At 39.8% G+C, this 14,643-nt stretch overlaps 1 protein-coding gene across 2 annotated transcripts in view; it reads right to left on the reverse strand.

The window, feature by feature from the left end:
• TDRP (testis development related protein) overlaps positions 1-14,274 on the reverse strand; it is a 29,105-nt gene extending 14,831 nt beyond the window's left edge. The window contains exons 1-2 of one of the 2 annotated variants that reach the window (XM_075145174.1): positions 14,054-14,274; positions 1,455-1,514 (exon numbers count right to left, since the gene is read on the reverse strand). In XM_075145174.1, coding sequence (XP_075001275.1) covers positions 1,455-1,514; positions 14,054-14,176 — 183 coding nt within the window. In that variant the 5' untranslated portion in view covers positions 14,177-14,274. The remainder of the gene's footprint in view (positions 1-1,454; positions 1,515-14,053) is intronic. The other variant, XM_075145175.1, reaches the window with a different exon arrangement.
• Positions 14,275-14,643: the final 369 nt, after the last annotated feature.

Raw genomic sequence — 14,643 nt, forward strand, 5'->3', positions numbered from 1 at the left:
AGCTCCCACTTTTGCACCTCCAAACCTAGGTCAAAGGCTTTCCTCTGCAAATGGGCATCAGGAGTGTCTTAAAACTCAGGCTTTAAGAGACCAGGAAGGCTGCATCCCTAAAGGGCAGACATACCCTTCATCCACTGCCCTTTTCTTCAAGAACTTTGTTGTTCTTCACCATACTGCTTCAACATGGAGGCTGTTTTATTCATGACATGTGCATACAGAAAAGGCCACACATATAATTCATCAGCCTTTTATTAACATACTAAAGATTTTGGAACTTCTGGAATACCACTGTACTGACAGCTTCTAAGACAACAGAACAACCAAATAAAATACAAAAGTGCTTTCAGAAACAATACAGAAAGAGAAGATGAGGATAAGGTGCTTTTTTGTGAATACATTAAGACAAGAGGGTTTTACTTTAAAACACAAAACTACTGCAGCTCAGTGGTTTGCCTCATGACGTGTTTGGCTTGGTTTGGGTGGGGTTTTTTTGGTTTTGGGCGGTGTTTTTTTTTTTTTTTTAAAGTCAAAACACACACTTAGCAAGCCTTCCTGAATTACTAAGTAAGGGGCAAAAAAGTTTCAATATAAAATAGATTAATTTTAAGATTCTTTTCCTAACATTCATCATCTGGCATAAAATAAACAATTTATGTTTTCATAAAAAATAATATATTTCTTCTAAAAAGCAGAAAAAGGTATAGTACAATCTGACTTCTATTTTCAGTGAAAATCATGCTGCATCTCAAGTAGAACAAAAAGAAGTATCAGAGACAGATGTTCAGTTTATACATATTAATGTAAAGTATCCTATTACACTAATGAACCTATTTTTAAATGCTTTTTTCTATACCTATGGAATTTAAAAACAAGCTCTAGCATATCGTAACAACTTCCAGTTCTTTCATCTTCTACTAATGTATTTTAAGAACTTTAAAAAAGATTCTTGGACATGTATCAAGGTAAAAAAATGTAATTTGTATGCCTACTTTTCTTTTCTGAAAGAGATGCAATATAAAGTCCTTAACCTCTTGTGGTCAGAGAGCCAGCTGAGCTACATATAATGGAATAAATAACCCAAATCCCTTCTCCTTTTCATTGCCGGTTATAGCTAGAATTTAGTGCTTCCTTAGACTTCACTTCAGTTATTCCTGTAGCTTCTTATTTTCATTGTGTTTTAATATCTATCATGTGGAAGAAAAAAAAAATTAAGATACCTTCCCCTCCCCATTAATGAAAGGAAATAAGGCAGCTTTCTAACTAATACTGCGTGCTAATATTACTTCAATGAGAACCCCATGACCAAGGATCATACGTAATTATAAAATCATCAGTGAAGTACATAAATATCCTCCTTAATCAGGCTGTACATGAAAAACAGGTAACTTCCTAACATACATTGACTGAAATATATATATTATAAAATGTTACACTTCCAAAGAACAGGTATTTACCTTTGTTGCAAGTTGTGACACTGAAGATGAAACTTCATCATGAAGAAACTGGTCTTTATTCTCAAAAAAAGGATAAAGATAAAAAAGGCCCATAGTCAGTTTTGGTTTGACATTTAGCAGTAACACATTTTAGAGTATTCATAAATGCTTTTATTCTATTCAGCCCATCATAAAAGAAAATTGACAAAATACGATCACAATGCAAAACTAAGCGAACACCACTACTAAAATAAGAAATGTGAACAAAACTGCACTTAGAATGACGAAAAATGCTGCACCAGATGTAAAAAACAAAATCAAATCCTTACAAAACCAAAAACTCCACACCCCAAAGAAAGATCAAGAAAACCCTTGCACTGTAACAATTTTAGTACCATTAAAATTAAAAATTTAATTTTATCGTAATAATTGTGTCTGTATTTTTTGGATCTACACTGATTTTCTGAATACCATACTAGACGATGGTCTATGCAGTGTCTGTAGGCTAGGGGGAGAGGAATGTCCTGAGATTATTTCCCCTTTCACATTAAAAAGCATTACATTTCCTTAACTCAAGGACAGACTTTTGCCCACATTCCTTTCCCCTCCATTTATTACTGCAGTTTTCTAAAGAAAACCAGAGTACTGAAGATGCTAGTGAAGGTAGTTCCACAGGGTAGCATTTCTGTCCATCTCTGAATTAAGCTGGTGTTTTAGTACGCTCAGGCCATCCTGTTACTGTCAACGTTCTCTTCAAGACAGGGCAAGTAAGATCAGTGTCGGGAGTACTTTAGAGGCCAAAGAAAGATACAGAAAGCGGGGCACAGAGTACAGGAATTACATAATTTTCACTTTCTTCAGCCTGTGTTTTAATAAGAAAAATGTTTCAGGTTTTTTTTTGCTCTACACTCCAAATACAAACAGTCCCCAAGTACAAAACAAGAACAGCTACCTAAAACTGAAAATATTTAACTCCAGTTCCCAGAAAAAACAGAATTACAACAGAATGGTTTATGGAAAGCATCTTTGAAGTGGCAGTTTCACAGAATCCCGTGTTCACTTTGGTCCATTTTTTGCTTATGTCAGCTACTTACTGATTCAAAATCAAATTTATCAACTCCTTCCTTTTCAACTAAAGTAAATGCTAAGGAGTTGATATGCTTTTTGCTCTGTAAGCTTAATTTTTGTTTTAGGGTAACTCCACACGCACATATCCCAAGACACCCAAAACATACAGTATCCCAGCTCCTATACATTACCAAAGATCTCTTTCACTTTGCTAACAGCATCAGAAAGAGGTGAGAAAGCCGGCATGAGAAGCATTAGGTATTTCTAGTCATGTGGGGGCCCAGATGTTTCAGTTTCATTTTGAGAGACCAGCTTCAAATCCCACGCATCTTTTTTTGTTATATTTGTTTTTTATAATTTTTTTTTTAATTTGCCTACTAATGTTTCCATTTACTTTATAGGCAATACTTTATATTTTACAAGGGACAAGGACGGAGTTAGGAGTGTTTCTAGAATGAGTATGACAACCATCGCACTATAGTTCAATACACCGTATGTTGAAATAGAGTGATTTGTAGATCAATAGCTTTGCTTGTTGGGGCAGAACACAAAGTCAGGAACCCCTATTATCATCCAAAATGAGAATATTACTTCCTGTAGATCTTAACAAGTTAGTTAACTTCCAGATTTCAGTTAGCTGTCCTTAACACAGGAGGATACTATTCTAGACGGGATACCAAAAATGACAAAGTTAAGATTTGTATAGTACTGTAAAATGAAATTCCATTACTTTCTCCCCCACACACTTTTTTTTTTTTCTTTCTTTCCTTTTAAAAGAAACATTGGCAATGTTTTAAATGGAAATGCCACACATATCATTTCAGAAGTTTCCTTGTTTATCCTCAACACTCTCCGCTCTCAAACTTTTGCATGAGGTTGCAAAGCCTTAGACTTAACATGATGGCTTCTCAGTTTGGTCACAGAGTAAGAGCTAGAGAATACTTCATCTGATTTGTCCAAATTTTTCCGAAGAAGAAAAAAAATAACAAGAACTAGAAAAGTCTCAAGGGGAAGTATGGTAAGAGGAGAAATTATCTCAGACATCCAGAGCTGGCAGAATTAGCAGTTTCAACAACCAATAATATTGCCTCCAGAACAAATGAGACACTCTTAGTACCTTCCAAAGAAATAACACCTCTCATTTTAATTCTTCCAGGTCTCCAAATATTTTAAGAGGACAATGAAAATATGAAAGTGCATAGAGAGACTTCATGCTCTACTACAGAGAAGAGAAAAGATGGAAGTGTGAAGGCATACAGTCTCTAACAAGCCAGAGCACAAGGATGCAAGAGCATGAAGCAACTTTCACAGTGAAAGCTTTTAGGGGAAAACCAAGAGATGCAATGAGCACCTCATGCAGCTAGGGAGTCAGCATAATAAAAATGTGAATACCATTGTTGATAAAAGATGTAATTCACAATAAATAGTAGACAAAAAGGGGTATTTATTTGCTTTTTTAAAAGTGTGACAACTAGGGCTGTGTTTCTCTGTTAATACAGTGCTACTATTCACAGACGTACAAGGTGCTACCTCATAGGGAACGAGACAGTAGTTTGCAGTAACTATGCTCATGCAGCAGAGGCTGATGGTAAGAAGACAACATAAAGTTAAAAGATACGAAATACAAAGAGTAAAAGATATGAAGCCCTCAAGAAAGCAACTTGGTGAAAATCCAACACCTAAAATACATTTTTTGGGGTGGAAGACCTATCAAGTATCCATAGTATCATTTTAAGATACACTGCCTAAGAAAAGGAGACTTGGACAATTGCGGTATGCTTGTGATGTCCATCCCATGTGCTCACAGTAACTCTTGATTGAAACTGGCCAGTAGGTTAGAATTCAGCAGTCTCAAAGAGGCTAAATTTCAAAATGTTTTGTGGAAAATCGCTAGGGAAAGCAGAGAGAAGCACCTCACGGCAGGAAAAGAGCATGGGAGGAGCACGCATGTGGGTTCAGAGCCGGCCATGGCCCACATCATGGGGAGGGACCTGCGCACTGTGCGGTAAGGATGGGTTGTGTATTTTTTTAAAAAAAAAAAAAAAAAAGACAGAGGGAAAGAGGAGAGGGAGGGAGGGGACCAGTGCCACCACTGGGAAGACCTGAGGAGAAAAGACAAGAAGTCATATACAACCCATCTTCACTTGTTACCCACAGAATAATTTGCATTTTTCAGTGATACACATTAGTACACCTTTTCTGATACATATTCTCTACTTTTGTTACTGTTCAGATCAGGGAGCCCATGATTTGGTTTTTTGAATTCTTTAGGGGATGATCTGTTGTACAGCTACATGTAAAGAGTGAAGGTGAGCTTTCTTTATCATGCTGCATAACACATGCTGACACTGAACACGTACAAATTATTTCAGTGTATTTTAATCTGGGCAGTTTACAGTTATGAGAATTCATTTTTTACTTCAATTTAAAAGAAAAACACGGACCACATTATAGTATTTAGTAACTAATAGGTGACTAAATGCTAATGCTAGTGGGAAATGCTGATCAGCAACTTGAACAGCCTTCCAGTTCTGGCAGGGGAAGGTTGGTATGTGCAGTGTGTTTTCATAAGGAAACAAGTGCCCTTTTGTTGGACATACTGCAAACCATAAGGTACTCAAGGGATTAATTCAACTAGCACACAAACCTTTTTGTACAGAGATCAAAATTGTAATCTACTTCCCTCAGCTTCCTTTGTGGTAAAGTAATTAATTAGTCTCTTTAGATCACTCACTTTCATAATTCAGGCCAAGATGAGGAACGCTGGACATCAAAGAGTTAAGGCAAATAATAGCATCACCTCACCCTGCATGCCCTTCTTTTGCTCTAGTACATAAAATGGTATAGTATCGATTTTCTCTACCCAGTTGCGGAACCTTCCTATTGTACACACACTAGCTGTCAAAGTCGAGCACACATAAGAGTAAACAAACTATTATTAAAAGAGTAGGTCCTTTTGGTGAAAATTCCTACCCTTCTACTGACCTGTTACATCCTTTCTGCCTATCATCATGTCTCATCAAGGACCGAGCATAATTTAAACTCTACATTATCATGCTTGTAAGTGCAAATTAGATTATGAACCACAAATACAAAATTTAAGTGGAAAAAAAACAAAAAAACACCACGTCTCAAGTGATAGACTCCAGGGTCTCCACAAACCCTGCTAAATAATTCAGTGATAGGAGAGGGGAAGGTTAAAAAAACCAAATAAATTAAAAAATCACTCAGGAAATCACAAACCTGAAAGTTAACCTCTGAAGTTGGAAAGATTCCCAAAGCACTGATTACAAACCAAACAGTTGAACAACTATATATACACAGCCTGACCAGAAACAGTCAGCACAGATTTGGAAGAGGAGATCACACTGCCAGATCACCATCTTAAAATACAGCTAACAAAAGAGACAGTTTCCTCAGGTTTGAGTAGGATCTTGCTGTAACATCAAATGAAACAAACGAGACTAAAGCAGATTATTCATGCAAAAGTCACTCTGCTTATCTAATTTTAGAACTGAAATGCACTGAAACGTGTAAGAAGAAAGTTATCAGCAGAAGATCAGTGGCATTGGGCCTCATTTTCTTTGCTGCACCTATAATATACACCTGGAAAAATTCAGTGTGTGGATATATGCTTTCTGAGTCAGGAAATTGAGGCAATAGTGATCAAATGTAAACGGGCACTGAAACAATTATACGATTTTCAACATATTATTTTATCACAGCTGAAAAATAAAGCTGAACTGTATCTGAACACTTACAGAAAACTGAACATGCCGTTTAAGGAAAAACAAGGTTTGCAATTTTAACAAAGGATGCATTACTTAGTCATACATAGCTTTCTTCTGGGACACGAGGCTATGTGTTCAGCAGACATAACTCCCATGCTGAGCCATGAATTGTCTCTGCTCCTTTCTGGCAGAGGTAGCCTAGATTGAGATCAAGATCATTTCATTAGTCTTGTCCATATTTCATCTACTGCTAGATTTCAGTCTTCCACTTGTATGTCCCTAAAGCAAGTGAGTGAACCAAACTAGCTATCTGGGCAGGTGGTGTAAATTGAAAATTTCCTATTAATATCACCAATGAAAAATATTAACCTAGGCATTTCTAAAGTCTGTCCATGCTCAAGAGTAGTTCTTTATTTTAAACTTATTTTTCTCTTCTGTAAAAAAATACTTTTCCACTCCAAATTGCTCACTACACTTAGAAAAACATCTACACTATGACAATAAACCATTTCAAATGCCACTGCGACCAAATAGTGACAGTGACTCCTATCCTGCAAGTTTCCTCTGCTAGTCTTTGGCAAAACTGAAAACACTTTGTCCATAAAGAAAACGAAAATGTAAAAATCTAAGTATGTTAAAGAATTATACCTTCATCTTGGGATATATTTAGTAGACAACACTAATGTTGAAACATGCTTCTAAAATATAATTCATCAGACGATTTCTAGAAGAACTTACTTCACTCCACTGACTTTAAAAAGTCAGGGTGACTATTTCTGATACAGCAGACAACCCATCCAATGTATTTGAAAATGCTTTCATCTTCTAGACTTTCATAACTACCTATTATTCACCAGACCGACTGGCAGATGAAAAAACAGTTTTCCTATGTTTTCACCTTTCAAATTATTATTAATACTAAATAAATTAAAATTAAGATGATGCTCTTCCGTTCAGTATCCACAGCTGTCAAGAACTTGTTTAGCATTTTCACAAACTCTGTTTCATTCAACCACTTCAGTTATTGCTTCACATTCCATTACATTTTAAAATAGAATATCTAAATTATTTCCATATTTTTACTCTCAATTGATACAAATGGCCAAACGTACTGGAGAAGATTAATTTCAGAATGTAAGTATTTACATAAGAATACTTTTGTAGTTCTGCATTTTATTGGCATTACAAAGAGAAACATCAGAACACCAGATTCCTATGCTCTCTGTTTTTACATCAATACACGAAGTTATTCTATTAATTGTTCACATTATTGTGCATCTCCGTAGTAAGTGGTTATAATACATCTTACTCGGACTTTGCTTCTCTGAAATATTTTTGGAAGAATATTATTGAAGATTAAGCACTTAAAAAATATTAAAAGAAGCTCAGCTTATTAAGAATTTCGTTTTGCCCAATTTATAGTATTTCAAATATGCTTCAAGAAATGGAAACAGCTGTATTAAGATCAAAATACCATCAGTGTCAAAGCTGAAACAAAGTAAGATCAAATAATCAATTTGACTTCAACTGCTGCAACAATTCAAATCCAGTGAAGTTTTCGATTTTCATGAAATTTCTGACTGAAAATTTGTCTATTATTTTTAACAACATATCCATACTAGAAGTTCGTATTTGCTTTTTTCTCATCCAGAAAACAAACCAACAGTTGCTAATTCAAAAGACAGTAGCTGACATACATTTTTATTCAGTCATGGCATTTGCAATTAAATTACGTATCTTTAAAAAAGCTCTTGCATGAGTAGTGGCAATATTTTCACAGTATAGTTTCTGCAAAACAGGTTGTACACATTGGTTTTGGTTATTGTGTTCACCAGCACGTGCACTGCTTCCTTTTGATACGTGGCTTTTATCAGCACTTGCGGTGTTCACACTGTCCTGCAGTTCCTCACAAAGAACCAGCAGCGAAACTTGTTGGAAGTATACTTCTGATGATGACAGAACTGAAAGATAGTCTACCTGGTAAAGTGTTCAGTAACTTCTAATAATTCTACTTATGTTATGGACATCCTCACGCAATCTGGCAAATAGTTTCTATAAAAGCGAGGAAAAAAATTATAAATCTATTTTACCAGTAAAGAATTAAATAGCTTAAAACGATTAATTCTTTCTCAAAAAGGAATATATTTTAGTTTGTACATTAATGGTAGCAAATCCAGCAATGCTAGGAGAGTATGGCTCCAGAAACCTCGCAAAACCCCACAACGATACAACAAATAGGGAAAGTGGATCTCAAGCAATGATGTGGAGGAGAAGACAGTGGTTTTGTGGATCAGTGAAAGGAGATCATTCTGTATTAGGCTGGAGGGGAGGAAGACAGACAAGGCTGCTGGCAAACTAAGGCAATCGGAGCTGGTAAAGCAGAACTGGCTCAAGGAAAGATACAAGAAGTGATAAAAATGACAAATGGGGGAGAGGAAGGGGATGTACTAAGAAAAACCTTGAAAGCAAGGACAGAGATTTAAATGTAAATGTCTTGAAACAAAGGGAGGCCAGCTGAAGAAACGGAAACCGAAGGATGAGGAGGACTTACAACTTTATGCCATAAGCAACAACATTAATATCAGCAATGGGATTTGCAGGGACTAGGGGATGGGGAAATGCCATGTAGGTATTAGAAGCTGCAGAGGAAGTAATCACCATCAGGATGGGAAGTGAGGGTCTGAACAAGAAATTCAGCTGTCTAGACGGAAAGAAAATAATAACAATTAAAAAAAAAAAAGCAGACCAGACCTGGACTTCATAGAGGGAACAGCAGTAAAGTATTGGACACACATTCTCTTTTGTACAATAGATAAAAACCACTGACAACCTTCAGCTTACAGGCTTGACTGAAAGGGAAAGATAGATACTGGTGTTGTCTACAGTAGGAGACCAACCAGACAATATGTGCTTTGTAGGACTTCTAAGAGTCAGAATAAACCAACAGAGAGGGGGTAAGAGGTGAGAAGCAGATCTGATCCGGGTCAACTGTGTAAAGATGACAGTATAAATCAGAAAGTGAAGCACTTCAGAAATGAAAAGGATTAAAAAAAAGAAAGCCTAAAGCCCCAAAAGACACTGCCAGCTCTTTCTGTGAGAAAGAAACAGGACCCACTCAAGAAGCTGCCGAAAGATGACTGTGACAAGAAGGAGGAAAAGCAAGAAAGGCAGGCCAAGGAAGGGCTCAGGAAAGTCTTCGCTGTCAGTCCCACAATCTAATGCTCACGAATGATGACAGAATACAGGTGATGGATTTTAACCAGGAAAATGTCACTGAAATGTCACAAGAACAACTCCGATGAAAGGAAAAAAACAGGCTAGCAGAGAGGAGAAGGTAAGAAGGAACTCTAAGAGTACTGCAGGCAAAGCCTGAGACACACTGAAATGGTTAGAAAGCGAAGGAAAGGCATTAGCTGGATTAACATTGAATGCTTTATTTTTTAATGAAAAAATACCCTTATTTAATGTATTGGTAGAACATAAGAAATGCTGCTCAGCTCCCACCCATTCCTGCCGGGCCTGTCTGAGTTCAACTCATTCCAAGATGAAAGCCGGTATTAAAATTGTAGCAGAGACTTAAACGTCTGCACTAAAATAGATAACTAAAATTCTATATAGCCAACTTTAAAACATCCAGTGAGCAAGTCTAAACAAAATTCAGCATAAAACATGTTTTTGCACATATTCTCTTTGAACATAACAAAAAATACAATCGGGAAGAACAAATCAAGGCTAAGGATCTGAAATATTTTTATATGAAAAATAAAGTTGCAGAAGATAATATAGGTCGGCCTGACACCTATCCACTACCCTAATATAGAGATGTATTTTAAAGTCGAGCGCCATTTTACGTCAGAGTTACATGCAATATTAACACAGCATTGACATCTCTGAGGACTGATTAAATGATAGCAGGCTTGACTCAAGGAGAACTTAGCACGACTGCCGAAACATTGCCTTCCAGAAGTCAAACCCCAACATCTTCCCCTTTCCAAATGTAACTACAGTTTGAAATATGACTGTATTACAAACTGAATGCAAGTTTGGCATGCATCACTGTACATTTCTAGCATATTTTGAGAGAGACATACAAAAAGCACATTAATTTCATTTTAGAGAGACACACAAAAAGCACATTAATTTCATTTCAGACATGTGTACTATTTACATGTGTTAAGTTGCCTTCATGTATTAATTGTAACTTCAGCCAATAAAGCACCTTCACTGCATAAATTAAAAACACTTATGCTTCAAAGCATAAATTAAAATTAACTTCTAAGATTCAGTCTAGAACTGTCTGGTCTAAAAAAAAAATATACAATAATCCACACTTTTATTTACACAAGTACTGTTTCAAAATTTACTCGTCTTTCTTATCTCAGGAAACACCTTACTATTTTAAATAAGTGTTAACAATTCAAAGTACTTGAATGTATGCAGAAACTTTTGCTAAAAAGTGGCCAGAGGCTGACAATTCCCTCCCATTGCAATTTTCATGTTCTAAAATTTGTTTTTGTTCTCCCCTGGAACAAAATCAAACCATTCCGTATTCCACAAAACCAGAACTGTCAAAACTTCTCGTTTTAGATCAAACTAAACTTTTCTATTTAAGAACTACAAAATTCTACAAATTCAAATGTCTGCTTGAGTAAGCTCAGATCAGGCATCCATATCTAAACAGGATGATTAAAATTTCTGTAGAGTAACAAAGGTTTGGGTTTTTTTTAAACTTATGGTAGCCTAATTCTTTGTTGCTGTCTGCTACTGCAATGTCATAATTATTAAGGTTGCACAGTGAGAACTCTTGCACTCTTTCTAAGCTTTGAAGAAACAACATATAGCATCAACATTTCATTACACTGGAAGACTTTCAACCTGGTCTGTTTTAATGACAGAGATGTGACCACCGATTTCTTTTCTCTGAAGTAAAAAGTTTCAGCATTATTTATAGCATGAACAGTAGAAGCTTAAGTATTTTCTTCCCGCTTGCCCATCAAAAATGAAAATAAAGACAAAAAATAGTTGTTGGGAGAAACAACATACCATAAATCAAAGTCAAAATGTGATGACTACGGTTCATCTTCTCTTTTACCAAATGACGTATCAGAAAAGAATCTAGAGGAAATGAAATCTAACAATAAGCCTTCTGTATGAAATCTAATGCTGGGCTTTCTTAATTTACTAAAAAGCACTCAAACAAATTATCTGGATTTTGGCCCTCAAGACAGAAAATTAGGGAAGTCCTGGATTCTCTTCTTCTTGATGAGGTAATCCTTCATTCACAGCTTAAGCAGGCTGTATCATGACAACTTAGAGCAGAGGCTGAGGAAGACCGAGACTTTCTCATGCACTGCTAAGGAACCAAGAGAACCCCCGTAACCCCTCCAAGCTCTGGTGGTGCTACTGTCCTCCAAAGTCAGGGGTTTGGGTGATGCAGGTCAGGACGCAGCAGCAGCCAAGTGCAGATCATTACCAAATCCCCCCATGCATTACTGGATTTCACTCCCTTGCAATCATACTATTGGGAGCAAAAACAGGTTCTGGTGAAACATCAAAAATGTCAGACTAAAAGCAAGGCCCTTGAACCAGATCAACTATAACAAGCTGAACAAGCACATTCGGTTACCTCACGCTTTCTCCTCCACGCCTGTCCAAGCCGTGTTTTAGACATACTGTACCTATGGATGACCTAGAAGCTGCCTTTGATAGATGATGAGAATTACAATGGTAATCAGGTGGTCATAGTTTTCCATAGAGTCTATCCTTCCTTAAAGTGTACATAAACTCTAAAATAACTACATTTAAATGTTTTTTGGGGCGTTGATTTTTTTTTCCCCAGTTGTCAAATCTTCTTGATTTTAACAGGCGAAACAACTAATAGCTTATACTCTTCACTCCAGTTTCTGTGCCAAGCTACACTACAGCCTTACTAACTTTTCTGAATCCTTTATCTTCAAGAATATTTCATTTAGTGCCTTAGAATAATTTATTTTTCCCCTGCCACCTCCAATACCAAAAAAGCATCTTTTATTCCAGTGCCATTGGTAATAGTCACTGTGGGAGCTGGAAAGGAATATTCTTAAAACTGATGAAAATGGCAAGCCATTTGCACCAGAAATCACCATTATAACTTGAGACCGCCAGTAATGGAACAGAAGCCCAGGAAGTAAAGACAATTGGACAGGACAAAAAAAAACAACAACTAAACAAACAAACAAACAAACCAACCCCAACCTCTGTTGCTAAAGTAGAGGATTGGGAGAATTGTCAGGACAGAAGTCTGAAGAATCATCTTCTGACTGGGAGGCTAAGGTCAGCAGGCTCAGAGGGGGTTTGGAGCATTTGTGGTAGAGAGGAGAAGCAGTGAATAGTCAGTGGGATTTACTGGAAGCTTTCGGTGACCTTTCGTGTTCAAGGAGGGTTTCGGGAGGTAAGCAAATCTAGGAGGGCTGTGGATAGCACAAGCCAGCAGCTTAGCGAAAACAATGGAAGTTTCCAAGCACCTGAGGATAGGAACTGTAGGAGGGAGAGGTTAGATATTGTATGAGAGGTTGTGGGAGATACTTCAGGTCACCTCTAACCCACAAGCCCCCTTCATCTCCTGAAGGGGGTCTCCAAAACAAGTATCTGTTCTTCCTCTCCCACAGGAGACGATCCTATTCATCCATATGAATCTTCACAGCTGCTGTCAAGCAAGTAGCTCTTCTGTTCACTGTGCAGGGGAAAGTGCAACGCAAGGCTGAATTGGGGAGCAGACTGGTGATTTTGGCTACTGGAAGATGAAAGGCATAACTGCTGCAATTGGGAGAGGCTGCTCTTCAGCAGTAGTGGCTACTGCTGTTGACAGCATGTTGACAACCCATCATAGCAGTTGTCAACCAGAAACTCAAGCAGAAGGTAGATTATCCAGATGCTGGAAGAGCTGGAGTATAAGGTAGGCAAGACAGCCACAGGGCGGTAAATTGGGTGGGTTTTTGTACCATCTTTTGAATACAAACCTCACCAGTTGCAGCCCTGGGCAACTGCTTGCTTTAGATACGCAGGTCTCTGCAACCTCTCATACAACATCTAAAGATACTCTGTGGCAACAGAGCAGCATCAGCCAGTGTCACAGGCTTCTTAGCTGGATTGATGCCTAATTGTTATCAAGTTTTTGAAAGCAAGTCAACAAACATTCTTTCACTTGTTTTGCCTGATACTCAACTGATACCCTTCCTTTCAGGTTGTATTTGTTAGGCGACCAGTACTTTGGGAAGGTCACTGCTGGTATTTAACTTATCATTTAACAATGAAAGCTTTCAAATAAGATTGCAGCTATTTAAAGATAGCCAACTACCATTATTGAAACTATAGAAAAAGCAATCCTGCCAAAACGTCAGCGCTCTACACAAACGCGCACACGTCTGCAAATGAAGATTATGTTCTTACAAATCACTGTTTAATGTATTGTGCTTAACAGATGGGTTGCAGTGCCCCTGCCTAGGGCTGGGAGAGAAGGTACCCTGCGGTATGAAGCCACTGGAATGAAGGACAGCAAGTCCCAGCAATGCCGGAGGCCGGCTGCTGGAAGAAAACAGGGGAGGACAGATCAGTCAGCACCCCGAAAAATCGGGTGACAGTTGCACGCCCCGCGCCAACACCCCCTCCTCCGACCACGGCCAGCCTGCCGGCACATCCAGGGGTGGGAAAAGTGATTACTCATGCCGCCGGAGAGGAGGGGAGCGGGAGCAGGGCGCGGGGCCGAGCCTCACGACCCCTCCCCGGGCCTCGCGGGGCTCCCCCGCCGCCGCCCGCCGCCCCCGCCGGGCTCTGCGCTCCTACCTGGGGGGCCGCGAAGGCGGCGGCGGCGCAGGCGGCGGCCGGCGGCGGGCCGCGGGGACGCGTCTCCTCCTCCTCGGGCGAGTCGTCCAGCAGAACTTTGCTGCTCTTGTTGAGCTTCCACATGGCGGGCGCGGGGGTGGCGGCTCCCGCCTCTCTTCGTCCCGGCAGCAAGAGGGCCAAGGCGGGAGCGGGCGCTGCCTCCGCAGCCCCGGGCGGGGCGGCTCGGCTGGGCACGGCTCGGCTCGGCAGGGCTGTCACCCCGCTGGGGGCTCTCGGGGCGGGAAGGAGGAGCTGGGAGCCCGCCCCCCGCGACCGCCTCGCCTCGCCTCACCCGCCGGCCTGCTGGCGGCCCCGGCCCGCCGAGCCGCTGCCCCCGTCCCGCCGCCCCGCCTGGCGGCTGAGGGGAGCCGGGTGCGAGGAGGGTCCCGCCCGCGGCGGCGGCAGGCGGGCAGGGGGCGGGGGCGACGCCTCCCCGCTGTGCCGCTCCTCACCTGCCACCTCTCCCCGCCGGAGCCGCCGCCGCCCGGAGCCGCCGCGCCGCCGCTGCCATGTTTGCGGGGGGGGGGGCACGGGGGGGGGGGGGGGGGGGG

This window comes from Calonectris borealis, chromosome 3, assembly GCF_964195595.1.
Source record: "Calonectris borealis chromosome 3, bCalBor7.hap1.2, whole genome shotgun sequence".
Lineage (NCBI taxonomy): Eukaryota > Metazoa > Chordata > Aves > Procellariiformes > Procellariidae > Calonectris > Calonectris borealis.